Here is a 23,626-nt window from a genome sequence, read left to right as displayed (position 1 = left end):
AAAAAAGGTCGAACTTAAAATTCATGTTCTGGATAACCATTAATCTATTAAGAGTTACCACATTTCTATTTCTATTACCTGAACATCTAGCTTTCTTTTAGTCTTTCATTTTCAGGAGTGAGAAGCCAATATTGCATGCCGTCAAATTGTACAACATATGTAACTTGGACATCAAACAATAGTCCATTGTCTGGGCTTCTTGCAAACATTGGAAAAGGTGGCAGAGAAATAATTTAACAGACAAAATTCTTCAAAATATCATGTCTAGCCTATTAAATATTGGAGCTCAGCTATGTAACAAAACAGTGATCTATAGCTTCTCACAGCAATATAAATCTGCTAATTTTTGTGCACTACTGTACAAAATGGATTTGGTTTTTCTTCTTCGGCAGAAAACCCTCTAGAAGTGGCTGCTAAACATTTTACATTTCCACAGTGGAGTCTGGTACTGAAGTCAATGATTCACATTTTATACAGCACTTTTCACAACCTTGGAATGCATTATGGTCAATTAGGTACTTTTAGTCACTGTTGTAATATAGCAAAATGATACAGCCCATTTCCAGAGACTAACTTCTACATACAACAGTGTGACACTGATCAGATTTTTTTAAGATGATGTTGACTGAAGAATAAAGATCGACCAGGAAATGTTTCAATACAGTGCCGTGGAAAGTGTTACAATCAATGGCTGCACCGATTCTTTTCCTAGTCCACTACTCTACTAGACAGAGCAAATAATGAAATGTACCTGTCAGGTAGGGAGGAAGTGGTTGAGCTTGGGAATCGTGGCTTACGAAAGAAGTTGAATCTCTTGTCAAGAGGAAGGAGGAGGCTTATGTAAAGATGAGACGGGAAGGCTCAGTTAGGGCACCTGAGAGTTACAAGTTAGCCAGGAATGGCCTAAAGAGAGTGCGAGGAAGAGCCAGGAGGAACATCAGAAGTCTATGGAGGTGGGATCAAGGAAAATCCTAAAGCTTTCTACAGGTATAATCAGGAATAATAGAATGACTAGAGTAAGGTTAGTGCCTGTCACGGACAGTAGTGGGAAGTTGTGCATGGAGTCCGAAGAGATAGGAGAGGCGCTAAATGAATATTTTTCAACAGTATTCCCACAGGAAAAAGACAATGTTGTTGATAAAAATACTGATATACAAGCTACTAGACTAGATGGAATTGAGGCTCGCAAGGAAGAGGTGTTAGCAATTCTGGAAAGTATGAAAATAAATAAGTTCCATGGGCTGGATGGGATTTATCCTAGGATTCTCTGGCAAGCTAGGGAGGAGATTGCAGAGCTTTTGGCTTGATCTTTATGTCATCATTGTCTACAGGAATAGTGTCAGAAGACTGGAGGACAGCAAATGTTATCCCCTTGTTCAAGAAGGGGATTAGAGGGTAATTATAAACCAGTGAGTCTTACTTTTGTTGTGGGCAAAGCTTTGGAAAGGTTTACAAGAAATAGGACTTATTATTATCTAGAAAGGAATAATTTGATTAGGGACAGTCAACACAGTTTTGTGAAGGGTAGGTTATGCCTCACAAACCTTGTTGAGTTCATTGAGGTGACCAAACAGGTGAATGAGGGTAAAACAGTTGATGTGGTTTGTGTGGATTTCGGTAAAGCATTTGATAAGGTTCCCAATGGTCGGCTTTTGCAGAAAATGTGGAAGTATGGGATTCAGGGTGACTTGGATCAGAAATTGGCTAGCTGAAAGAAGACAAAGGGTAGTGGTTGATGGGAAATGTTCATCCTGGAGTTCAGTTACTAGTGGTGTACTGCAAGGATCTGTTTTGGGACCACTGCTGTTTGTCATTTTTATGAAACTGGGGCCGCACAATGGCTCCGTGGTTAGCGTCCAAAGATGTGCAGGTCAGGTGAATTGGCCATGCTAAATTACCCGTAGTGTTAGGTGCATTAATCAGGGGTAAACATAGGGTCGGGGAATTGGTCTGGGTGGGTTGCTCTTCGGAGGATCGAAGTGGACTTGTTGGGCCGAAGGGCCTGTTTTCACACTGTGGGAAATCTAACCTAAATGACCTGGATGAGGGTGTCAAAGGATTGATTAGTAAATTTGTGGATGATACTAAAGTCGGTGGAGTTGTGGATAGTGCTGAAGGATGTTGCAGGTTACAGAGACACATAGATAAGCTGCAGAGCTGGGGTGAGAGGTGGCAAATGGAGTTTAATGTGGAAAAATATGAGGTAATTCACTTTGGAAGGAGTAACAGGAATATAGAATACTGGGCTAATGGCAAGATTCTTGGTGGTGTGGATGAGCAGAGAAATCTCTGTGTCCATGGGCATAGAGCCTAAAAATTTGCAACCCAGGTTGATGGGGCTATTAAGAAGGTATATGGTGTGTGGGCTTTTGTTGGTAAAGGGATTGAGTTACAGAGGTAATGTTGCAACTGTACAAAACTCTGGTGCAGCCGCACTTGGGAATATTGCATATAGTTCTGGTCGCCACATTATAGGAAGGACTTGGAAGCACCGGAAAGGATGCAGAGGGGATTTACCAGGATGTTGCCTGGTATGGAGGGAAAGTCTTACGAGGAAACGCTGAGGGACTTGACACAGTTTTCGTTTGAGAGAAGCTGGTTGAGAGGTGACTTTACAGAGATGTGACTTAATGGAGACATATAAGATGATCAGAGGATTACATGGGGTGGAGACTGAGAGCCTTTTTCCTCCGATGGTGATGGTTTGCATTAAAGGACATAGCTTTAAATGGAGAGGTGAGAGATCTAGGACAGATGTCAGAGGTAGTTCTTTACTCAGAGAGTAGTAAGGACGTGGAATGCCCTGCCTGCAACAGTAGTAGACTCATTAACTTTAGGAGCATTTAAATGGTCATTGGGTAGGCACATGGATGAGAATGGAATAATGTAGTTAGATGGGCTTCAGATTGGTTTCACAGGTCGGCGCAACATTGAGGGCCAAATACTGCGCTATAATGTTCTATGTTCTCCGCTGTATCCTGGTTTGTTTTGTGTCCAATTACATCGGTCTCAGATTTTGTCAAGTTTAGTACTAAGAACAAGTCAGCCAGGTTTGAGTCAACAAATCACTGCTTTCTTCCTCAATTCATCTCCTCAAATATCATTGATCGTTTCCTTATGCAAAAAAGATATCACTCCATTTTATTACAAAACTACACGTACACACACACTAAAAGAGAAATAAAAAAAAAAATCTGCAGACTGTTAACTTTAAAGTATGTTGGCCAAATAATGATTAAGATCATTGAAAAAATGATATTAAGGTATAGGATCGTCCAAATTAGTGTTCTAATTCCAAAGGTGTTTTGCATGCAAGCTCACACACACACACTAATGGCCTTAAGCTATCTTCCTGGAGGAGTTGTTATTGGGTAAAAGACGTTTACTTCAGATGCAGATAGGGAGGTAATTCCAAAAAAACACTCTGCAGGAATCTTGAGTCATAGCAGGGTCTTCAACTGTGTCTTCACCTCCTACTTTGCTGAGATACGTGACAAAAAAAATGGAAAGTACAATGGTCGGTTGCTTCTTAGGCAGGGCTTAAATTTTCAAAAATCAAAATTCAAATATGCAATAGTCTTATCACACCCAAAAACAATGTTACCTCAAAATTCTCAAGACTGGGACTCCACCTAAGCTGGTGCAATATTGCTGTTAGATCCAACGCTTTATTCTTCATTGAAAAGTTCAGATAATGGGCCCATATAATCCTCTCTAAAATATCAATCATTTGATAACATTCATGCAACAAAACAGACTGGACTCCCATTTCATATCTTATGCAAAATGCAGCACCTCAAATAGCACTCCCTCAGTACTGCACTCAGTTGTCAATCTAGGTTTGTACCTGCAAGTCCTAGTGCAGTATCAAATTAAAAGAAGATCGATGCATGTGTCAGCTCTGGACCATGTTAATTATAACCAGAGGGTTTATATAAAGCAAAGACTCAGTGAAGTTTGAGATCAGTTTTCTGTAGGTGAAGCTGGATAGTATATAAGTTAATATAGACAGATTACCATTGGTAAAGCATCTGTTCAAAATTCAGAATACTATAGTCTTGCACCATCTGAACTATATTTTGGCCAAACTACAAGAAAATCTTAAGATCTCAATCTCATGCACTTTTCATTGATCATTTGTGCTAAGAGCCATGACCAATCAATCCATGGATTCTAAAGATACTGCTTAACAAAAGATTTGGCGTGGGACTTTGACCCTGAAACTGATTTGGGGCACGTATTCTTAACACAGTTAACATCCCAATATGCACGAGAATTTGTAATCATGCTTTTGGTACATATTGTTTCCTTTGCTAATTTTAGACATTCATTTTATTTTCTCTTGAAATGGTACCTTCCCTGCTGGGCATAATTCCACAGTTGACAGATGTACTCTGGTATCATACCATATTTGTTAGTTACCCTTGTCTGTGAATTTAGCTACTTAAACAAGAAGCATCACTGCCTTGACAAAATCCATGCTTAATCCAAAACATTTCCAGACTGTCAAACATGACAATTGAAATTCGGAATACTATAACTACCTTGGAAGCTCTTTGGATGATTTAACCAACACGCTGAGTTGCGTCGGGACACCAATGGGCTTTGATCATGAAAGAGATTGCAATATAGTGGAATTATTCTGTTGCATCAACCATTCAGAGATGTCAACATTTCACAGCCTATTCACACACACATGGGGAATGAGACCTGATCTGTGTGTGTAACTGCAAGAGAATAGTTAAGGTCCACAAAGCCCCCTTAATGTTATTTTTAAGCAAATTGCAAACGAAACCATTTTAGTAGATTAGATTCTCGACAGTATGGAAACAGGCCCTTCAGCCCAACAGGCCCTTCAGGCTCCACACCGACCCTCCGAAGAGTAACCCACCCAGATCCATTCCCCATATTCACCCCTGACTATGGGCAATTTAGTATGACCAATTCACCTGACCTGCACATCTTTGGATTGTGGGAGGAAACCGGAGCCACCCGGAGGGGGCCCGCACAGACACGGGGAGAATGTGCAAACTACACACAGACAGTCACCCGAGGCTGGAGGCTGGAATTGAACCTGGGATCCTGGTGCTGTGAGGCAGCAGTGCTAACCACTGTACCACCGTGCCGCTCGTGGATTGTCAGAGACACAGGGAGAAAGTGCAATTCCACTTGAAATTCCACTGCAGATGCTGGAGATCAGAGTTAAGAATGCAGTGCTGGAAAAGCACAGCCAGTCAGGCCGCATCTGAGGAGCAGGAGAGTCCACGTTTCGGCCATAAACCCTTCATCAGGAATGAGACTTGTGGGCCAAGGAAACTGAGAGATAAATGGGAGGGGGGAGGGAGGTGGGGCTTAGGCGGGGTTGATGTGGGAAGGTAGCTGGGAATGCGATGGGCAGATGAAGGTGGGGTGAAAGTGATACTTCGGGGAGGAGGGTGGAGCGGAGATGGACAGGTAGGACAAGTCAAGAGGGTGGTGCCAAGTTGGAAGGTTGGATCTGGTATAAGGTGAGGGGAGGGGAAATGAAGGAACTAGCGAAATTGAGATTGATCCCATGAGGGTGAGAGGTTGGAGTGGGTGAGGCGGGTGGACAAGTTGAGTCAGTTGATGTCCCGGCTGCACAATGGAGATGAGGCTATTTGAAATGAAATATATCCACAATTCCCCAAACACAATTTGGGGATCTCAGTTGAGTTGAGAGAGGTGGTATTGAGATAAAGTGAAGTGAAATGCCATTGTATAAGGACAGAAGGGTGGAGCCATTGCAAATCACTTGCACACACATGTCAGCAGAGGAAAGAGAAGAGCAATGTTAGGACTGACATTTATGATCAAAAACCACTTCACAGATAATTTGGAAAATTTAAAGTAGAGAAGAAGGTCATATCCACTGTTCCTCTGCTGATGCTAGTTTTTTTTTCCAAGAGCAGCAAAGTCCCTAATCCAATTTCCCAACCATGTCTCTATGTCCCTTTATATTCTTGCTTTTGAAAACCTTAGCCAATTCCACTTGCAATGAAGCTGTAGCGTGTGTTTCAAAAGGAAGCTTTAAGGAATTGTACTAAAACAAAGTACTGCTGGAAATTTGAAACAAAAACAAATTGCAGCAGAAGCTCAGTAGGTCTGGCATTGAATGAATGATCATTGGACTGAAAATGTTCATTCTTTCTCTGTATGCTCACTCTTAATCTCTACAGATGGGACCTGCTGAGTGTGTCTAGCACTGTTTTTTGTTCTAAGTCATTGCGCTTCTCATGCAAAAGTTGAGAATTCCATTTCATCATGATAAACTTGTATACATGACCCCTCGTTGCCAATTAGAAGAAACAATCCTTCACTATGAGCCTCTCAAAACATTTCAAAATTTGTCAAACCTTTCTTTGATTCCTCTTACCTTGACTGAGTAAAATAAAAGTTTAGATTTCGTAACCCAATTTCCAGGTCCACTTTAATAAATTTCAAGACACACTTTCCCAGTTCTAACCAGTCTTTTCCTTCATGAAATCACTGTAATGGTCAACTGTGGTCTGTCTTAACAATTCCAATGTTACAACTCTGCTATTATGAGCTTTTCTAATGAGATAAAGCAGGATGCAAGGGGGTGGGGGGGGGGGGTGAGATAGACAGAAAACAGCAATAAGGAAGCAGGACACAGAACGAAGACAGAAGATAATAAAACACAAGCATGTTCTTTTTTTGGATGCAAAAGCAAAACCTACAATGTCATTCAATCCTTTGTGACTTTTGTTTGTGTTGTAATACTTTTAAAAAGGTAAATGAGTAGGTTTCACTTTGCAACAACCAGATGGGGTCAGGTCAATGTGATCGATATTTTTGAACCATTGCTAATACCTTATCATAGCCTTGGAAATGCAGAACACACTTTCCCATCAAAATAGATTCAACACAAAAGATTTCATGCACATTTTAATATAGCTGGAATGGAATCCAAAGAAAATCATGGGAGTCAGAAAGGAGAAAATAAAAAAAGTTTAATTGGACAATTAGCAAACTGAACTCAAGTTATTATTTTCCTGCAAGAATATAATTGCTACACTTCTTTGCAGACTTTCATTAACCCACTTAATTAATTCAAAGTGTAATCCTTGAAGTTAACACTGACATAAATCACAGCCTATGCGAAGCTCGCACACAATTTTCACCATTTAAATGTAATTTTTAAGAAGGGTTGCTAAATTCACAAAAGCAACTCTAAAGATTATAGCACAGGCTGGGAGATGGCTGTGATTTTGTTGTAACATCATTAACTCATTATTCAAGGGTTTGGAAGCTGGTGAAAGTTATAGTGCTGTTTACGGAGTGACGTTCTGTACAAGTTTTACACAACCTTTGGAATGACCAAGATGGATAAATAAATGCTTTCATAGCACAAAAAGAAGCAATTAAACCCATTGGATCAGTATCACTTTGTGTTGAGAGATCATTAACATGTTACTTCTTAAACTATTTATTCAAATGCATCCTTAACCATAAAAATTTGAAACTCTGCTCTTTGTGTCATCACAACTAATTGACTCTTCATCCTATGCTCACTGCCTTACTTCTCCTCATCCCAAACAACTCTATTTTAAAATGCTCATCCGTGAATTAGGACCATAGAGCAACATTATGATGTTAACACAGAACTGCAAATCACTGAGTATAAATACAACAGTGGGGGTGGAGTTAGAACAGTCTCAAAGGAAGACTAAATTATCATTGTGTGATGCTCTAAAAGAAACTCACTACAAGGGCATGAATACAAACAATTTAACCCTTACCTAATGTAACTATAAGTCACAGTGCGGTATATCAATCATTACCTCACATAGTACTTAGTATAAAATGTAATAATGATATTATGAATTCTAAGTCTGAAATTGTATTCAGCTTTGCCTTCTCTCAACTAGTCTGTCTCAACATTGCACAGTATGGGATCAAATCATACAACAGAACATTATCCTTTTGCTCCAGAACCTCCTTGGCACTATAACACAAGAATTCTGCATTCCTCCACCTCCTTCTTCATGCTCGTACCTTTGACACTTTGGCTGTACCTTAAAATGTCTTGGCCTTAAACTCAGAAATTCCCTCTTCAAAACTTCTCTACTACTCACTCCTTCTTTAAAGACACCCACTTGTAGTCAGTAGTTAACACTGCTACCTTACAGAACCAGGGACCTGAGTTTGATTCCACCCTCAGGCATGTCCTTCCACAATCCAAAGGTGTGCAGGTTAGGTGAATTGGCCATGTTAAATTGCCCATAGTGTTCAGGGATGTGTAGATTAGGTGCTTTAGTCAGGGGTAAATACTGGGTAGGGCAATGGGTCTGGGTGGGTTACTCTTTAGAGGGTCAGCATGGACTTGTTGGGCCGAAGGGCCTGTTTCCACACTGTCTCGATTTTATTCTATTCTACCTCACTGACCAAGCTTTTGGCTATTTGTCTTCATACCTCATGTTTCGTTCGATAATGTTTGAAGTGTTTTGAGACTATTTACTATTTAAATGCACTATGTCGATGCAAAGAATTGCTGCTCTTTAAAGGATATCAAAGGATTTGTAGCATGCACTATACTGAAACAGTTTAACATCACATTCAAAGTCAGGAAGCTTTGCCAAGGCAGCAGTCCCCAGTATAAGTCGTTCTGCTATTGCGCACATTTCGTTAACTCGAATTTACTACAAGACAATTGATGAATTGGGGACACGCTTTCTAAAGCATAAACTTTTAAAGCCTATATTGGTTATCATGTGATTCCGGCCTCATTAGTTTAAATGGTGCTGCTTTTACACGATGTTCTTATAACACGGGATTGCACAAGAATGGAACTGCCTGTACAACCTTGCATAGCCCTAACAGTCTTGATCAAATTATATTATGGAAAGTAAAATAATGTAATGCAATTCAAGAAGAATATTCTTATTTTCATTATCTAATATTGTTATTGTCTAGTGTCATCATTAGAATTTCAGTGAATTATGTGGTGGGAATGTAATACTCTTACTCTATAACAAAAGCAATTTGCATTTATATAGTGCTGTTAACATAGGCACACATCCCAAGGTGTTTACTTCCATTTGAACTGTGGAAATCTATTATTGCGGTTTCTGAGCTTGCAAAATAAAAAGAGGGCAAGAGGAGGGGATTTAATAAAACACTTTAAAGATAGTGGTTTTGATAAAGTACATAGTAAGAAGCTGTTTTCACAAGCAGGATAATCAGAGGATACAGATTTCAAACATTGGCAAAGAAGTGGAGGAGAGATTTAATGAGTCATGATCTAGAATGCATTGCCTTAAAGAGTACTGGGATCGGCTCAATAGTAACTTTAAAAAGGGAATAAAATAGGAGGTGGGGGCAGGGAGACACACCCAGATCAAGAAATAAAACCATTAGGCAGTTCATTCAAAGAATGGGCATTGGCATGATGAGTTTTTTTGGTAGTGATCAATTTATACTTCTAGGAATGTTGGTTAAGCTCGGAGAGGTGGCTTGAGTTATGTTCAATCCTGTTTATCATGCTTTCATAACAATGACTGAAAAAGCTCAAATTCCAACCAATATCTTCCACTTGTATCTTGCAATTTTATGATAAGATCAGCAACAAGCTACACTGCAATGTATCAATTTCCACACTTTGCAATCTACTGTCATATAATACCATTTCTGCCCCCTCAACTCCTGGCCCCAGCACTACAATTTGATGCTAAATAAATGCAGAGCAGGACTATTCAATTGCTGATGGAGGTTGCTTAAGCTCATGACTGTGTTGGTCATAAAAAGTGCATGTGAAACTCAATAGTCAATTGCACCCCATGAACCAGTATACTCCATTCAGCAACCTGCATTTGCATAGCACCTTTCATATGAGGAGACATCCCAAGCCATTTCACAGGAGCATTAATAAAAAATGTAACATACAAATAGTCGATCATCTTCAGAATGTCAACTGAGCAGCAATCTGGAATGCACCAAGCAGGTCTTACACAACTAAGTTCCACATATTAAAAGGGACCATGCAGCATTAAAATAAAGCCACATATGAAGCCAACATATGAACCGACCTTGGTTTCACAGGTTGGTGCAACACTGAAGGCTGAATGGCCTGTACTGCGCTGGAATGCGCTATGTTCTAATGTTCTATGTTCGAAAAGTCAGCAGGACCATCCTGAGCGACTTAGTAAGATATGAAACCAAAATATCAAAAGGCTATCAGCCCAAACTTCAAAGAAAGCAGAACAAAGCTCGAGCAATCAAAACCTTGACAGTACTCATTAGGGTAGAATAACAGCATGGAGGGAGATTATTCTGCCCATCGTGCCCACATCAGTTCGTAACTCAATCTCTCCAATGAAGCGACCGTGAGTCTATTAGTTTTAAAAGAGTGATAGGAAAGGATAGACCAAGTCTAACAGCTGAAGTTCTAAACTGGAGGAAGGCTAATTTTGACGGTATTAGGCAAGAACTTTCAAAAGCTGATTGGTGGCAGTTGTTTGCAGGTAAAAGGACGGCTGGAAATGGGAACCCTCTCGAAATGAGATAACGAGAGTCCAGAGACAGTATATTTCTGATAGGGTGAAAGGAAAGGCTGGTAGGTATAGGGAAAGCTGGATTTATGACCCGAAAAATTGAGGCTTTGATTAAGAGAAAGGAGGAAGCATATGTCAAGTATAGACAGGAGAGATCGAATGAATTCTTAGAAGAGTATAAAGGCAGTAGCAGTATACTTAAGAGGGAAATCAGGAGGGCAAGAAAGGGACATGAGAGAGCTTTGGCAAATAGGGTTAAGGAGAAATCAAAGCAATTTTATAAATACATGAAGGACAAAAAAGTAATTAGGGAGAAAATAAAGCCCCTCAAAAATCAGCAAGGCAGCCTTTGTGTGGAGCTGCAAGAGCTGGGCGAGGTACTTTACAAGTATTTTGCATCCGTGCATACTGTGAACAAGGACATGAAAGACATAGACTGTGGGGAAACAAATGGTGACATCTTGGCACATGTCCATATTACAGAGGTGGTGGTGCTGGATGTCTTGAAACACATAAAAGTGCATAGATCCCCAGAACCTGATCAGGTGTACCCAAGAACGCTGTGGGAAGTGAGGGAAGTGATTGTTGGGCCCCTTTCTGAAATACCTGTATCACAGGTGAAGTGCCAGAAGACTGGAGGTTGGCTAACACAGTGCCACTACTTAAGAAAGGTGGCAAGGAAAAGCCAGGGAACCGAAGACCGGTGAGCCTGACATCAGTGGTGGGCAAGTTGTTGGAGGGAATCCTGAGGGACAGGATTTACATGTATTTGGAAAGGCAAGGACTGATTCGGGAGAAACAGCATGGCTTTGTGCGTGGGAAATCATATCTCACAAACTTGATTGAGTTTTATGAAGAAATAACAAAGAGGATTTTGTTGGAAAAGCACATCAGAGCAGCACTTATGCACTTAATGGTAAGGTCCTGGGGAGTGTTATTGAACAAATAGACCTTGGAATGCCAGCTCATAGTTTCTTGAAAGTAGAGTCGCGGGTAGATAGGACAGTGAAGGCGGCGTTTGGTATGCTTTAGTTTATTCGTCAGAGCATTGCGTACAGGAGTTGGGAGGTCATGTCGTGGCTGCACAGGACATTGATTAGGCCACTGTTGGAATATTGCGTACAATTCTGGTCTCCTTCCTAACAGAAAGATGTTGTGAAACTTGAAAGGGTTCAGAAAAGATTTACAAGGATGTTGCCAGGGTTGGAGGATTTGAGCTACGCAGAGAGATTGAATAGGTTGGGGCTGTTTTCCCTGGAGCGTCGGAAGCTGAGGGGTGACCTTATAGAGGTTTACAAAATTATAAGGGGCGTGAATAGGATAAATAGACAAAGTCTTTTCCCTGGGGTTGGGGAGTTCAGAACTAGAGGGCGTAGGTTTACGGTGAGAGGGGAAAGATAGAAAAAAGACCTAAGGGCAACATTTTCATCCAGAGGGTCGTACGTGTATGGAATGAGCTGCCAGAGGAAGTGGTGGAGGCTGGTACAATTGCAACATTTAAAATGCATTTGGATGGGTATATGAATAGGAAGGGTTTGGAGGGATATGGGCCGGGTGCTGGCAGGTGGGACTAGATTGAGTTGGGATATCAGGTCAGCATGGACGTGTTGGACCGAAGGGTCTGTTTCCATGCTGTACATCTCTATGACTCATCAAGTATGTACCCAAGAGTCTTTAAAACTGCTTCATGATCCTCTCAGATAGCACATTTCAGACTATATGTCAGAGCTCAAACAAACAAAGGAACCTGCCAGTTGCTTTCCATTTTTTGACTGCTGACCAATTTTAATGTTCTTCATCAAAGCATTTCATAATTTTCAACCTCTTGATCAAATCTCCTCAACTCTCTCTACTCTCTCTGCTCAATGGAAGGACAGGTCGAATAGGTTAATTACCAAAATATAGTTGCATTAGTTGCTTGCATTACATAAATACTGGGGACAGGAATGAATGTTCCTTGACTATTTGAGGCAGTTGGAATGCACTGAAGCTGCTGAATTCAGTGATTCACAAGGAGCATATAATACATTTAGAAAAGTGCCAATTTTAAATGTGCTTTTCCGATAGAATCAGAAAGCCAATACTTTCAAAATATCAGCAATGGCTCAGTTGGTAGCACTCTCACCTCTGAGTCAGTGCACTTTGCAGTTGAAGTCCCACTCCAGAGTCTGAACAAAAGTCTCCATTATGTTCCATTATAGTACAGAGGGAATGCTGCACTGTCACAGGTGTTGACTTTTGTATGAAACATCATGTCAAGGACAGATTTGATCGCATGGGTGAATATGAAAGACTATTTCAAAAGTAGAAGGAGTTATCACCCGGTCAATAATTACCTATTTAATCAACATTATACAAACACACAGAATATTTGGTCATTATCACATTGCTGTTTGTCAGAGATTGTTGTGCAGATTAGCAGTCATATTCCACACATTTCAACAATGACAATACATCAGCAGTGCCTCAATGACTGCAAAATACTTTGCAATGTCCATTAGCCATTAAATACACTGTAGAAATGCAAACTCTCTTCCTTTTATAAAACTACCTTTTTACAAATACATGCATCTAAGATGTTGCCCATTGTATTTACATAAGTTTGCCTAATCGTACATTAATATCGCACACTTATACACAGCTTGCTGCTAAAGATGTTCATGCAAAGAACAATATTGTGCCTGGAGGGCTCAGACCAAACAAAACAGAGTGACAGCTTTGGTGAGATAAGGGTTTTCAATATGAAGTAGCTAAAGGCATGCATTCCAAGTTATTCATTTATGGCTTGTCAGATCCATGTCCTTCAGTCACTACATGTTCTGCATTGTTACAAACTGCTTTTCATATCGCAATGGTTCATGAGGAGCAGAACAAGTGCACCTAAACCTGCATCTTCTTTGGATTTTCTGCCAGTACCCATACCAACACTGAAGCAGTTGCAGGCAAAGTGTTAGTATGAGTGATTTGCATGGATGATTGCAAGGGGAGATGCAGTAATTGGTCTCTCTCATCCCCTTCTGTGATGAATTACGCACATTAAAACAGGAATACAGAATCAATAAATTGTTCAAAGTACGACAGGTCGCAATCTCAATTCAGGTGAGAGACCATCTGGAGCTTGCAATTTCAAATAGCCCAGACTCATACTAAATCATCCAAAATATATGACTGACTTTTCTTTTCAAAATTAGCCATACAAAGAAATCAAGTTGGGCAATGGTCTTTTTCTAAAGTTAAAAGGTTCAAAACTGACTTGCACAAAAAAAATTATCCTGCCAACTCTCGGGCAGCAATAGAAATGCCATTTACAGTGAGATGCTGAGGGTGAGAACTATGTGTGCGCACATAACCATATGCATTAAAAAATGCATTGACTGAGCAAATTAAAAACACCATAACATCAAGAGATATGGAACTAAGGCAGGTAAAATAGCATTTAAGTACAGATGCAATTCATCATTTCTCAAGGGGTTGAATAGTTTACTCCCACATTCAATTCCTTCATGACCTTACTGCAGTGATGTGATATGCTGCCAACTTGATCGAATCATTGTAAAATTTAAACATTAACGTCTTACTTCTTATAACTTCTATATGCTGGTCACACCTCTTCTGCCCATTGAGGGACTTGTGTTTTCATGGGACCATCTTATTCAAGTTCAGATTAAAAACTGTATATTATTTGCTCACTCACTTTGGGAAGTAGATGATAGGAAGGTGGAGTAGAATTCTGCCAAAAGCTGCAACAGATAGGTTTTTCCCCTGTTGTGTACATTAAAAATAGTTTTCCCAAAGATCCCCCACCAATCCAGAATGCATTAGACTAAAATATGACAGAACATAATTATTAATGTGTAATTTTAGAAGGTCATTGTCACATGCTCCATCAATACAGCAAGGTTAATAAAGACTTGGGGACATTCCAGCAGGACTAAGTAATTCAGGCACTTGTGTCTGCTGTTCTGTTCAATTAAATCATGGTTGATCTGTATGTCAACTCCCTTCGGTAAGGATGTAAAGGATTATGGAACTAACAAAATTCTACTAATCTGAGTCTGGGAGGCAACATTCACACGTTCCAGCATTCAATTCAGTCTTTATTATTTCCACCTCTATCAGACTATACATACAAAAAAAAACTCTGATATTGGTCTTAACTGGCCTAGTTGTAATTTAAGAAAAGGTCCTCATTTTCTCTTTCATTTGTTTTTTCATCACATTAAGTGATACTATCTCTCCATAACCCTTTTGAATCCTATTAACTCCAAAAGCATCACGATCATGTACCCAACAGAATACAATGTTTATGCAAATTAACTTCAAATTTTAACCCTCTAAGTCCCAGTAACTGAATGCACAAAGAACTTTGAAGTATTTTAAAACAAAACTATTGCATTATTAAAACATTCCCTCACTCAGCGAATAGATAATTCTACTGACTACAAGAGCTGTTTTCACTGGAGCTTCGGAGGCTGAGGGGCAACCTTATAGAGGTTTATGAAACCATGAGAGGCATGGACAGGGTAAATAGACAAAGACTTTTCCCTGGAGTAGGAGAGTCCAGAACTAGAGGGCATACATTTAGGGTGAGAGGTGAAAGACATAAAGATAGAGACCTAAGGGGCAACTTTTTCACATTGAGTTTGATGCACGTGTGGAATGGGCTGCCAGAGTAAGTGGTGGAGGTTAGTACAATGCAACATTTAAAGCATCTGGATGGGTATATGAATAGGAAGGGTTTGGAGTGATATGGGCCGGGTGCTGGCAGGTGGGACTAGATTGTGTTGGGATATATGGTCAGAATGGACAGTTGTACATCTGACACTATGGCTCTAAAACAATTACAAACTGTTTTTGCACAACTTGGAATGGTACTTCAGATCTCAGGGTGCAGAGTAGATCATAATTTTATGAAAAAGGGCTTCAATATCTTCAATCAGGAATCAGATAATTACAGACTGCAGCAATCTCTTCCCAAAGGCAGATTCTTAGTGATTACTTCAAGCTAACTGTGGGAGGGAGGGGAAGGTGGCTTCAGAGCCCTGTTTAGCGGGTATGACAATCAAACCCTGTGCTGTTAGCTCTTAACCCGAACCACCCGATATCCATCTAGAACCAACTGTGCTAAATGACTCCTTCCCTAACACTACTGCTTAAAAAGCTTAAAAATTGTAAACAAATGCAAGGCTTTCCAGCCAACCTGAAACAAAACGATTGCCCCATTAAGACAAAGGTGCAAAGTAGAACATTCAGCCCATCAAATCTGCTCTGCCATTCAATGAGACCATGCTGATCTGACTACCCTCGACTCCACATCTTTGCTTTTCCCCTATAACCCTTCATTCCCTTACTGATTTGAAATCTGCATCACAGCCACGAATGTATTTAATGCCTCAGCCTTAACATCTTCCTGCAGCAAAGAATTCCACAGATTGATGACTCTCAAGAAATTCTGCTCATCTCATGTATTTTGTGTATATAAAATGTGAATCTGTTGTGGAAAGCTCATATGCAAATGACAGAGTTAAATTTGCAATGAAACATTAAAATAAATGTATGCATTATAAAAGGGAAGCAGGTATGGATTATTTTGCCGCTGTCGTATTCAGTTCTGTTGTCCTTTTCGTGAGGCCAAGACAAAATGAAAACAACCACACACTGCATCTTGTGAACAAATATTATAGGTTCTCATATGGTCCTCAAATTGAATTCGAGCCACAATTAAAGTTTTTGTTCGATCTGAAAGCTTGCTGCGAAGATCAGGGCTGTCAGTAACAGATCTGCCTTGCAAGTTTCTCGACTGGCTAATTAACATTGACTATTGCCCCTGGTATACCATTGGCTGATTCAGTTCAGTTGTCATACTACTGAGTCTGACTTGGTCCCTGGTTGCCATCAGCATTGCACAGACAGACAGCCTGAACCCTAAGAAATCCTGTTTGCAATCCCCCTTAGGAGCATGAGCACTGTGTGCCAGCTGACTCACGAAGCTCGTGTTTGAGCTCTGCCTTGGCAAACAGATGCAAGGAGCCTATTAAAGAGCAACAGATCCGACCACTTTGTAAAAACAAAATCAGTTCAATGCTTAACCATTCATTCTAACAAGAGAAAGTCTGATGACAAAAGCATTTCAAAATAAATTGAGCACCTTATAAAAATGAATATTTGAGAATTTGAAAATTTAACATATCTTGCTTGTATCATCTCACTACTCATACTGAAATATTAAGATAGGTATTATTTTAATATTAAGGCAAAGGCACATAGATTCTCAATTAATGCAACAGTGTGAAAAGTCACCGTAGACTTAACAATACAGGGTTGCTCTCTCATTAGACAGAGATGACTGGTGGTGGTTTAACCTGAGGGTCACCACACCTCAGGCAAGGGGAGAGGTTGAGAAGGACAGTCCTCATGATAATCCCAGTTGACTGACAATTGAGTGGGGAGAAAGTGAGGTCTGCAGATGCTGGAGATCAGAGCTGAAAATGTGTTGCTGGAAAAGCGCAGCAGGTCAGGCAGCAATCAGGGAACAGGAGAATCGACGTTTCGGGCATAAGCCCTGAAGAAGGGTTTATGCCCGAAATGTCGATTCTCCTGTTCCCTGGATGCTGTCTGACCTGCTGCGCTTTTCCAGCAACACATTTTCAGCGCTGACAATTGAGTGGGAGTTGTCTTCATCACACTGTCTTCACTCTGCATTGCAAACCAGCCAACTGAGTTAACTTCTTAATTGTTTATTATCAAGGGGGTGATGGATTATGGGGGTGACACGGAGGGAGAGGGAAATCATACAGGAATGTGGTGTTGAGGTTAAAATTAGATCAGTGTTGTCATTGAATGGTGGAACAGACCGGATGGGTCGAGTGGACTATACTTGGTCTCCTTTCCTACAGATGTCACATTGCATACACAACGTCCATACAACTGAGACAATACTCAAACGTAAAGGCATTGTTCATGAAGATAGTCCTGAAGAAGGGTATTTGGCCCCGAAACTCTTTCTGTCTCCACAGCTGCTGCCAAACCTGCTGAATTTCTCCAGTAATTTCTGGTTTATTTTGTTTGTTTTAAGGTTAAGCACAATCACCGTTCTTTGTTTTGTTTCACACTGGCGAGTGCTGCGGACTGCCTGTTTCGATGCATATTTCAGGGACGGCGTGCAGCTTGAAGGCAGCATGTTTTTCCTCACTCGGGGAACTGCTCTGTAGTGACATCTAGACACGGCCATAGCACTGCATGTGAACACACAGTAGTGTCACTATTGTACTTCATGTCTCAAATGAAGAACCCCCAGCCCCCCCAAATAAAAAAGTTATGGCATTGCAACAGCCATGAGCAACGCAATTTCAGACTAGATGTTGCATGAGGATTAAAACTGCGGAGACGGGCATTTCGCTGGCGATACCTACCGAGGAGGCTCTGCACATCTTTCTCAACAAAGTTTAGACTTTACTTCGAACCAAGCCGCGACCACCTGCCGGCTCCTGCTTGTATTTTTCCCCCCCGTTTGACACAGCAGCCTCACTTGTCATTTTTACACTTCGACTAAACGATGGATTGTCTGCGCAAGTTTCCTGTGTGTGTTTGTTTTGCTTTGGAGGGTGGGCGTAAGCATTGCAAAAAAAAAGTTTCACCTCTATCACAGAGTTGGTGCAACAGACTCAATGTGAGCCCTGTATTAAAGCAGGGCTGTCGAACTCCACGACAGGAAGCAGCAAATGCGAGAAACCTATTTTTTTTTGTCCCAAGCCCTCCTATTTAGACAAAGGGTGACAACTGAATCGTTCAAAAGGGAGTTAGTGTTTTAAAAAAAGAATGTGCAGGGTAAGGGGGGCGTGGATGTTTAAGGCAGAGTGCGATGTCCTTTCAGTGCAGATAGGATGTGCCCAATGGCCTCCCCCCTGATCTATAATGGTTGATATAGAGGGGGGAAATAGAATATAACACGCGAGGCTCTCAGTGGGAGTGGGACAGCGATGCCGAGTCCACGGGAGATGTAAGTAGTCAGTATGTCCTTTACCTGAACTCTGATTAAACACACCCAAGGGGAAAAAAAGACACTATCGCGCAACCCACCCTTCTATCTTGACATGTTTAAGAAAACAAGGAGAGAGACGCACATCACCACACGTGTGCTGCGCTGGGGAAGTTTAATCAACACCTAGAGGCAACAGTGAGAGAGCAAACCAGACAGCATTCGCCTGTTTTAGATATATCAACCCGGCTCAGTGAGGCTGAGCAATCTGACTCGGGACATCGGTCCGGCTCTCTTGGAAATCTCCAATTGCTCCCTACAACTTTCCTTTCCTCCACAGAAACAAAACATAAAGACTTGCCGGGTTGCAGAGTGGAAGCAGTTAGTAATTTCGCGAATGAGCAACTAGAGAAGGAATTTACGACAAGAATGCTGACCTGCCGAGGAGCGCTATTGACCTGAAAGGTGCGGCGTGTCACATTTCAATAAATTTGACAATTTGAGAACATCCCCTCCCCTCAGAAGTTTTGCCTCCCCTCCAAAAAAGGGGGGCATTGTCAATATCTCGAAACGTGGCTCTCAGTCTAGTATTTGACACCTTTGCCGATAAGTGATTTTACTAATGTTAATTTCATCGATATTTATTGGGTCTTTTTTTTTAAAAGAAAGAACATATATTTCAGTTCATCCTCAATCGCAGCCAGATAACATTTAGCAGAAGCCTCCTCGAAGTGGTGAGTGAATTCCACCGCCCACCCCGCTTTGCATTCCGCCTGAGCATTGCCGACCCCAAGCGATGCACAAAGTGTGTTTGTAAACAGCAACACAGAGCCGGGACTCAGTCAGTCAAAGTGAGGAGGGGGGTAGCTGTGAATTAAAGCCCTCTCGCATCGCACAGGGCTCCCAGGGCGTCAGTCCCTTCTCCCCGGGCAGCTCCCCAGTGGCAAGACCCAGCAACCAAACACTTCCACGCTGCCTGCTTCCAAGTTACTGAGACTAAATATTGTTGAACATATTTCCAGAGGGGGGGGGGGGGGGAGAGAGAATCATCACTTGCCTTCCATTTGGAAGGAAGCTTCCCAGCGAGGGAAAAGGACAAATCGGATATTTAAGTGGAAAACATGCCAACATTGCAGTATATTCTAAGTGCCACCGTATGTTAGGGAACAAGGACAGCTGGGAGATGGACACATTCTTTCCTGCCAAATGTCAAATGTTAGCGCCTCTCACTTTTAACTAGTATGTGTGTGTGCACAAAGCAGTAACAATTTTAACAGCTTTCCCCCAAGACCAGGTCAAGACCAAGACCAGGATGTGCATTAAAACATGTGCATTTTATTTTCCAAAAAAAAGGGGGTCTGTAACATTCAGAAGCTGTACTTACGGGAATAAGCGGCGGTGATGCACACCCACAGGCTGATCGATAGAGAGAGGGCGCAGCAACCAGCGATCGAGTCCATTTTTCAAAAAAAAACACAGGCACCAGATCAGGAGAGAAACTCTCTGCTCCTCACCATGTCAACGCGCGTCTGATTTCCCCGCGCTGTCCCCTTGCTTTCTTGTTTCTCTTCCTTGTCCCACTCCCCCCACCCCCCTTTCTCTCTCCTCCTCCTCCTCCTCTTTCGGAACCAGCTGCTCGTTCACGCCATCCCGCCGCTACACGTCCTCTTGCGCCAACCAGTGGACCCGGAATCACGGACGTAAAGCGAGAGAGAGAGAGAGAGAGATGCAGGGGAAGGCTGCTACTGTGAGGATGTGCTGTTCCCCCTCAGTATACTATCCACGCTCGAAAGCTCTGCTGAACAAAACCACGGCAGCCCCCAACATGTATGACCCACAAGAGAAATTGCTGTCAAATCTCTTAACACTAAATCGGGCGCTTGCTTTAAAGGGGGACAAAAAAGGCTGTATTACAATTTGCCCTAAATTCGCCAACGTCTATATCATTAACACTTGTTTTCAGCAAGTTTCAACACTAGGGAATCATTGAGTCTGAATATTATTCCTACTTTTTGTGAATTTTCTCGGGAAGTAACTCACTCGTCACAGTGGAAATTTAACCCCTAACTGCCGTCTCTGTTTTTATTACAGAAGACAGATTAACTCTTGCCACGCCGTTCTCCCTGCGGTTTGAAGCGAGCGTTTTGAGGTGCAGCATCAGTGGGCGCTAAGAATGGGGGGAAAGGCGTTTGCCTATCCAACCCCACCATATAAAGACAAGTTGAACAGTCTCAACCCAGAATCATCCACCCTATTTCTGTGCCCCCTTGGATATTGCATAATATCGAATTTATCATTATTGTCATTAACAATGTAGTCCCGAAACAGAACCATTCTCTTTAGACTCACTTTCCTCGGGAAGTTAATTTATTTTGCATTCACCAGTAATGTTCCACCAGGATTTGTTTGGGGGTGCTAGGAAAGGGATATGAATCATCACCTATTCTCAATCATAATCTGTTTGAGAGGGAGTTCTCTCCGCTTTTCCAAGTCCAGGGATTTTCTTGCAGGTCATCAAGAATTAGTGAGAGGATAAACTTCAACTATTTGGGAGGAGAGAATTCTGAAACGACGGTCAGAAGAGCCCTCGGAGGGATTCATTGTGCGGAGACCAAAACTGTTTACTGAAATCCCAAGTTAAGTCTTCCTTCCACAGACAAAACAATCGAGTTTCTCCTTGATCGCCCAGACTGAGACCAGGGCAATGCCTTCATCCTGGTAAACGGACACATCTGCACTAAACGGAATACCCAGAGTTAGTCAGAATGTTTTGTATTTAAAAACAAAATTAGTCAAATGTGCCTGTCAACATTGTGTAATGCGAATTTGTTTTTTTTTTAATCAACGTACACCCTATTTGCTAATTCTGACAGTAATTCCTCTCAGCTAAAGAAGGTATTTAAGGAGATGTTTAAGAAAGTTAGGTTTTTGGCTTAAACAGCTATACTAAACAGCATTTGGTAAAATTCCTGCAGTGTAAATCTATAGAGGCTGCACAATGAGTGAGAAACAGCTGCGGAACAACCCCTTGAAATACGGTCTAGTTCCAAAGTAAAACCGATGACGAGCTGAAATTATTGGTGTTCGTTATTGCGAAGAACTGAGACAATTAGTTGCAGCTGGAGTAACTGATAATAGAGGGAATCATAATGGCAAAGGGACATTTGTGGTGCGGTGTAGTGTCCCTTACTCTGAGCCTGGAGACCCAATCCCACGTGTGTGTAACATCTGAAAAGGATGATTATCTCCTAGTTGGTGATAATTTGTGCAATTAATAGAGTATCTGATTTTTGTTTTTTTAAAAAAAATCACTTTTGAGAATTGGGTTTTGCTAGCTACACCACCATTTATTCCCCATCCCCAGTTGCTCTTGCTCAGTGGGTATTTTGAGTTGTCCCAGTCTCGGTGGTGAATGTACACCCACAATATTGCTGGGAAGAAGTTCCAGGATTTCAACAAGTTACGATGACAAAATGACAATATTTTTCCAAATGTGAATGTTGTGTCCCTTGAGGAAACTTATAGTAAGGGAAACAAGCATGGGAGCACCTTCATCTGCAAGACCATAAGATATAGGGGCAGATTTAGGGTCATTCAGCTCCTGATATATTTCTCAACTCCATTCTCCTGCCTTCTACTCATAACCCTGATCCCCTCACTAGTATACTCGTTATCTATCTCTGTGCTAAATACACTCAATGACATAGCCTCCAAAACCTTCTGCGGCAATGAGTTCTACAGGTTCATCACCCTGTGGCTGAAGAAATTACTCATCAGCTCAGTTCTAAAGGGTCATCCCTTCACTCTGAGGCTGTGCCCTTGGGTTCTCGTCTCTCCATATCCACTATATACAAGTCTCTCAGTATTCAATCAGATCCCCTCTCATCCCTCCAAACTCCATCCAGTGCAGACTCCAAGTTCTCAGTCTCTCCTCGTATGACAAGCTCGTCATGCCCAGAATGGTTCTTGTAAACCTCCTCTGGACCTACTCCAATGTCAGCACATCTTTTCTTAAGTAAGGGATCCAAAACTACTCACAATATGCCTGTATTCTTCCGATCAAACTGCACAACATCACACTTACCCCACATTGTATTCCAGCTGCTAAATCGAATGGTTCTTGTAAACCTCCTCTGGACCTACTCCAATGTCAGCACATCGTTTCTTAAGTAAGGGATCCAAAACTACTCACAATATGCCTGTATTCTTCCGATCAAACTGCACAACATCACACTTACCCCACATTGTATTCCAGCTGCTAAATCCTTCCTTCCCCTCTGAGCCTGTCCAAGTCCTCCTGTAGCGTCCCTGCTTCCTGAACACTAGCTGTCCCCCTGCCCCCCCGTCTTTGTATCATCTGCAAATGTAGCAACAATGCCATCAGTTCCTTTGTCTAAATCATCAATGTATAATGCAACTAATTGTGGTTTCAACATTGATCACTGCGGAACTCCATTAGTCACTGGCTGCAATTCTGAAGAAGATGCCTTTATTCCCTCTCTCTGCCTACTGCCAGTCACCCAATATTCTATCCTTCTTGTACCTTGCCCCAGCACCATGGGTTCTTATTTACCAGTCACCTGTGTGGCACCTGGTCAAAGAACTTCTGGAAATCCAAATAGATCACATCCACTGGCTCTCCTTTGTCTAATTTGCTAATTTCCTCCTCAAAGAGTTCTAACAGATTTCAGGCATGACCATCCCCTTGACAAAGCAATGCTAACTCAACCCTGTTTTACCATGCACTTGCAAATAATCTGTAATCTCATCCTTAATAATGGACTGTAAAATCTGACCAATGATCTAGGTCAGGATAGGAGAAAGTGAGGACTACAGATGCTGGGGATCAGAGTTTAAAAATGTGTTGCTGGAAAAGCGCAGCAGGTCAGGCAGCATCAAAGGAGAAGGAGAATCGACGTTTCAAGCATAAGTCCTTCTTCACGAATGAGGAGGGTGTGCCAAGCAGGCTAAGATAAAAGGTAGGGAGGAGGGACTTGGGGGAGGGGCATTGGGAATGCGATAGGTGGAAGGAGGTTAAGGTGAGGGTGATAGGCCGGAGAGGGGGTGGGGGCGGAGAGGTCAGGAAGAAAATTGCAGGTCAAGAAGGCGGTGCTGA

General features: G+C 41.7%; 1 protein-coding gene across 2 annotated transcripts in view; it reads right to left on the bottom strand.

Annotated features, from left to right (window-relative positions):
* The window catches only part of LOC122551780 (contactin-associated protein-like 5), a 1,278,965-nt gene extending 1,258,879 nt beyond the window's left edge, over positions 1–20,086 (bottom strand). The window contains exon 1 of one of the 2 annotated variants that reach the window (XM_043694245.1): positions 19,895–20,086. In XM_043694245.1, coding sequence (XP_043550180.1) covers positions 19,895–19,970 — 76 coding nt within the window. In that variant the 5' untranslated portion in view covers positions 19,971–20,086. The remainder of the gene's footprint in view (positions 1–19,894) is intronic. The other variant, XM_043694243.1, reaches the window with a different exon arrangement.
* Positions 20,087–23,626: the final 3,540 nt, after the last annotated feature.

This window comes from Chiloscyllium plagiosum, chromosome 7, assembly GCF_004010195.1.
Source record: "Chiloscyllium plagiosum isolate BGI_BamShark_2017 chromosome 7, ASM401019v2, whole genome shotgun sequence".
Classification (NCBI taxonomy): Eukaryota; Metazoa; Chordata; class Chondrichthyes; order Orectolobiformes; family Hemiscylliidae; genus Chiloscyllium; species Chiloscyllium plagiosum.
This window is presented reverse-complemented; position numbering and strand designations above follow the sequence as displayed.